The following is a 5,196-nucleotide window of genomic DNA, read 5'->3' on the forward strand; positions in this document are numbered from 1 at the left end:
TTGGGAGAGAAAAAGTTCAATAGATACCACCTATTTTTTACATTATTCACTTTTTTCTTTTGAGTTTTCTATTTAACTAAATAATAAAAAATAGTTATTTTTCTTCTAATTTTTTTTTCTTTTTTTTTTCATCTATTGCTGACACATATAAATCCATAAAGCTAAAACGCAAATTTAAAAGTAGGGAGAATATCCAGAAGTGTTAAGCCAGCGCAGTGAGCATGAATGGGTGATTCAGGTATCCGAGTAATAAAGGCAACACGCCGAAAGGGAGCCCAATAACAAGAACAAAGTCCATTGATGATACCATGCACCCTAACATTTTTTATTATTTGTGTCTATTACTTTGTTATATGATTTAAATAAATACAGGGAGGAGTCATGAGTCACCCTTAATCGGAAAAAGCATTATAAAAATACTTACATAATATCATTGAGTAAAAGAAGAATTTAAAATTGAGTCAAATAATTAAGTAATAAATAAATGTAAATGAGAATTGGAACTTGTTCATCAACTTCATGAGAGGTTAAGGCCACTGAAATTATCAACTGGTAGATAGGATAATCTTGTTTAAAAATTTAATAATAAAAATATTTTTTTTACTAACTCTTTGATGCAGGTGCTGTAATCGGAGACTCTTTCACAAGAGATTACAAGCTATAGTTTCACAAATATTATTTGGAAAGGATTGGTACCTCTAAAAATAGAGCTTTTTGGATGGTTTGTTCTAGTTGGTCGGGTAAATACTAAAGAGAGGTTAAGTAGATTGGGTGTCATCTAGCACATTGACAATATTTGTGTCGTGTGTAAAAAGGAGTTGGAATCTGTTCATCATCTGTTTCTTTTTTATGAGTTTACTTGGCAGGTGTGGTTGAGGGGCTTTTATAGAGATTGGGCAGTCCCAAAAATTATTAAAGGTCTGTTTGAGAGTTGAACTAGCATACCTAATAGAAAAGAGGAGAAGAAAAGGTGGCTGACTGAATTTTTTGTAGTGATTTGGAATATCTGGATGGAACGCAATGACAGAATTTTCAACAATAGAAAAATAGGTGTTGAGGTCATTTAAAGCAGAATGTTTCTGAGTTACAAGGAGTGGACTGATATTAATCTTTTTAGTTGTTGATGACTATGCCGGAGATAACAGGAGATTAACTACTTTAGTGTTTGGTTTTGTTTTTTTGTTTTTATGGTTGTTTAATATGCCTGTTTATTGTTTTTTTGTTTAATATCTGTGACTCCACTTTATTGTGTTGAGTTTTTTTTGTTAAAAAAAAAAATAGGAAAGTGGCGTGTGCTTGGTAAGCATAGCGTGTTGACGAGTGGCAGTGGGCAAAATGCAGTGACAAAGCGACAGAAGAAACGTTACGTTGTTATATTAAGACTTAATAAGTTTAAGATGGGATTTAATCTCTCATGTAAAGTTGGAAATAATAACAGAAAGACAGTGCAGTAAGGATCAGAAGAGGTCTTCTTCGCTGCTGCAGCATCACATCATAATTCACAAGTCACCACCGCCCGAACCCGAACCCGAACCCGAACCCGAACCCGGGGACCTCTCTTTGTAGTTTCTATTTCCTTCTTGGTTTCCTATTACATTATAGCTGCGTCACAAGCTACTTCCCTCTGTAACTAACTACACACATATTACTGCTCTTAATTTCTTGGTTCCAAACTAGTCGCTCTATCTAATTCAAGATCTGAAATCCACTCTTATGGATACTCGTAAAGAGGTTTGCCTCTCTCTCTCTCTCTCCCCCCGAGATTTGCATGAACTACGTATATACTGTGTTCACTTGAAACTGATTTTTCTCTCTGCATATATGCATATGGAATCTGCTGATTATATAGCAGGAGTTTCTTTTCTTTCGTGCTTCGTTTATTCATGAAACAAAGTATTACATGAACGAGAACCAGAAGGAACAGACTTCTTTTTCTTTTTCTTCTCCTAATTTACAAATTCATGAATATATTGTTTTTTAAAAGCTTAATATCAATCATTATTTCAGAGAAAATTGTTATTTGTTAGCTAGGTAATACCAGAAACAAGATTTTTTTAATTTTTTGAAAAAAAAAAAGATTAATTACCTAAGGCATCGTAATTCTGTATTCTTTGTTGCTTTCTGCTGTTTATTTTTCAAGATTTTTTTTAGAATATTTGGTTGACCTCTTTAAACCGTTGGTAAAGGTGGACAGGAGTTCGATTACTATAGAATTTCATATTTCCTTTCCAGCTCAGAGTAATAATAAATCAATTTTGTTCTGTTTCTTCAAACTGTGGAATGACGATATCGGTGTTTTAGCCGTACAAGTAATGAAAAAAAAAAAAAAAGAAGAAACAGTCAAATTTGTCGCTAGGATTCGTTCTTCTCCCGCAATTTATGACGACGATATTTGTATTGTTCTTAGTTGATTGAAATTTGACTGTGCAAGCTAAATAACTAGAACCTTGCTGTTAAAACCTCTAACATATTATTAAATATCATTGTGATTTTGACTAAGATGGTTGTGATTTGTGAATGTAGAAAAATGCGGCATGGATATCAGTGCCGCAGTTTGGGGACTGGGATCAGAAGGGGCAAGTTCCCGATTACTCACTAGATTTCTCAAAGATCAGAGAAACTAGGAAGCAGAACAAGACTAACATTTCAAGGGCAAGTCTTGGTAACGAAGACGAGTTCATTAACCCAAACACCACCACTGCCACTTTAGAAAACACTACTGGCCATAGCCACAACGAGCATCAGCACCCTCACTACCATCAAAACAGTTCTCACTCTCCAACTGTAAGATTCTTCCCCATCTTAATCTCTTAATCCTTAAACTATTTCTGAATTTGTAGCTATGGCAAGTGTAGATGAAATTATTATTAGATATTGTTAAAAATTGATGGTTACATTACATATATACATAAATTAGCTTGTTAAGTTTATTTTATATTCTGAGAGGAAGGATTATACTTTGGATATATCCTGATGAAGGTAATTAATTTTCTAATTAAGTTAACCATGATAAGAATAAGCCAGTTTTCTATTTGGATTTTAATACACGTTTGGTTGATACATGAGTTGACATTGGTGTCTTTACCGAAATACATGAATTTATATTTTTCCTTTATTGAAAAATCAAATTGATGTTTTCTAAGCTCCTTTTATTGCTTACTGTGTAAGTATGAACCTAGCGGTACCTCCAATCATCATTACTGATTTATATTTGGAACTGGTATTGGTAGATACAGTATATCATAAAAAAAATGCTTTACGACGGAATCAGGTAATTGATTGAATTCAAATAAGGCAACTACTCCCATGAAGATGTCAAAAACATCTTTTCATGATGATCCTTATTTAAAAAGTGTAACTTATTTGTTTAGTAACACTTTGAATAAAGGTAACATTTTTACTTCAAATAAAAATCAAGCCCTACAATCTATCATCCAATGGCCAAAATAAAATATCTTCACATGATGACAATCATAAAATCTTCATTGGAGTAGCCACCTTCAAATAATGAACACAAATGACAAACAGGGCGGAAAGTAGTGAATAATAATGTGGTGAAGAGAAATATCTTTCCAGCCAATGAAAGCAGAGTTTATATTATTTATGTTATTAAATGAAGGGAGTATTACGTGGGACCCATAATTATGTGTTATGATAGATGTGTAAAGTGAAGGATGTATATAAATTAGGAAACATTTCAAGTGTACCAGGGAGTACCGGTGTACTAGTTGTTTTAACAGTTGATTTTAATTAATATATATTATATATATTTATATTATATATATTTTTTATAATTCAGATCAACGGTTAAAACAACTGGTACATCGATACTCCCGGTGTATTTGAAATGCTTCCTATAAATTATATATAGATGTAGATGTAGGATACCTAAGCATCGCGCGATTCGAGTTGCTGCACATGCAGTGAATGTTTGGGGCAGTTTTCATGGGTAAGAGTCCATTAAATTATATAAAATGTATACTGTGATGGATTGATCATTTATAAAATGTCTTTGGCGGATGTGTTAAATGATCTGTGATATATGTGTTTCTAAAGTCTTGCTTATTAAGTGCTACATAATGTAATCTCTTAACGTCTTTTTCTTTTTGTGACAGACAAGGAGAAGCTTCCTTAGCTACTTCAACTGTTGTGTGAAGGCTTAGCGTGTACAACCTTTGCTCCTGCTTTCTAAAGATTTTCTGAACAGGCATGGGTTATTCTTCTGCTTAGTTTGGTGATAATTATTTGGCCATTGTACTTGATTTTAGAAAAATAAAATCTTTACTTTTCAGCCTACGGCAGTTAATATAATCAGAGATTAAGATAATAAGCATGTTTAAGATTCCCATGATGAAAAGCACAATATTAAATATGATAAACAAACTCGTATACTCTTCGAGTCTCGACCTTAACAACTTTCCTTTTAACTTGGCTCCTCAAGATTTTTCATGAGACCATAGTTTTAAAGTTCCTACCAGGAAGCCAAACAAAAAAATGCTATTAATCGTTGGAAAATTTTATCCATAAGATGGAGGATTAAAGAGGAACACATCTCAGCTGCATGTTACTGATATTTAATATTGAAGCTGTCGTATGGAAAATCTCAAACATTCAAGTGAGTGGAGCCTGAACAGTTCCATTTTCGTGGAGACAACTAAATCAATGTTAGAGGGCTTTACAACTTCAAACTCAATTTTGCAACAATTATTGATCCTAACATTGTTATTCTACCATACCACGTGAGTGTGACAAAATGTGAACCGCCCCAAAACACAAGTATACTGATTATGAATTATGATGGGCCACCATCTCCCTTGCAGGAAATCCTAGTTAACACTTAACAGGGGAGAAAATGAAAAAGAAAAGCATTTTTAATTAATTCTCACCAAAGTCGGCAGCTTCAGAATGTTGTAATCACCCTATTGTAACAACTAGCCCATTTAATGTTGTAATCACCCTATTGTAACAACTAGCCCATTTACTAACTTGGGCAGTCCCAATTACTTAAGTACCTTAATTGTAACAACTAGCCCATTTAATGTTGTAATCACCCTACAACCAACACGCTCAATTGGATTTACAAGTGATATTGAAGTTTGATCTAATATGATCTTTGATCAGTTAGTAATGGAAAGTTATAATCGAGGGTTCCTTTCAACAGTTATTTTCAAGAAATGATATATTGATGAGGAAGCT

General features: G+C 33.3%; 1 protein-coding gene across 1 annotated transcript; it reads left to right on the forward strand.

Moving 5' to 3' along the window:
• Nucleotides 1-1,428: 1,428 nt before the first annotated feature.
• On the forward strand, nt 1,429-4,293 carry LOC130966564 (uncharacterized). The gene is made up of 3 exons (XM_057891380.1): nt 1,429-1,731; nt 2,524-2,784; nt 4,116-4,293. Exons 1-3 carry the CDS (start codon nt 1,714-1,716, stop codon nt 4,161-4,163), a joined length of 327 nt encoding a protein of 108 aa, XP_057747363.1. The 5' UTR covers nt 1,429-1,713; the 3' UTR covers nt 4,164-4,293.
• Nucleotides 4,294-5,196: the final 903 nt, after the last annotated feature.

This window comes from Arachis stenosperma, chromosome 3, assembly GCF_014773155.1.
Source record: "Arachis stenosperma cultivar V10309 chromosome 3, arast.V10309.gnm1.PFL2, whole genome shotgun sequence".
NCBI classification, from domain to species: Eukaryota; Viridiplantae; Streptophyta; class Magnoliopsida; order Fabales; family Fabaceae; genus Arachis; species Arachis stenosperma.

Bases quoted from the DNA above. Each gene is read 5' to 3' on its own strand.
- LOC130966564 (XM_057891380.1), top strand. The intron at 2,785-4,115 runs GTAAGATTCTTC...TTTTTGTGACAG, and splicing joins ACAGTTCTCACTCTCCAACT to ACAAGGAGAAGCTTCCTTAG.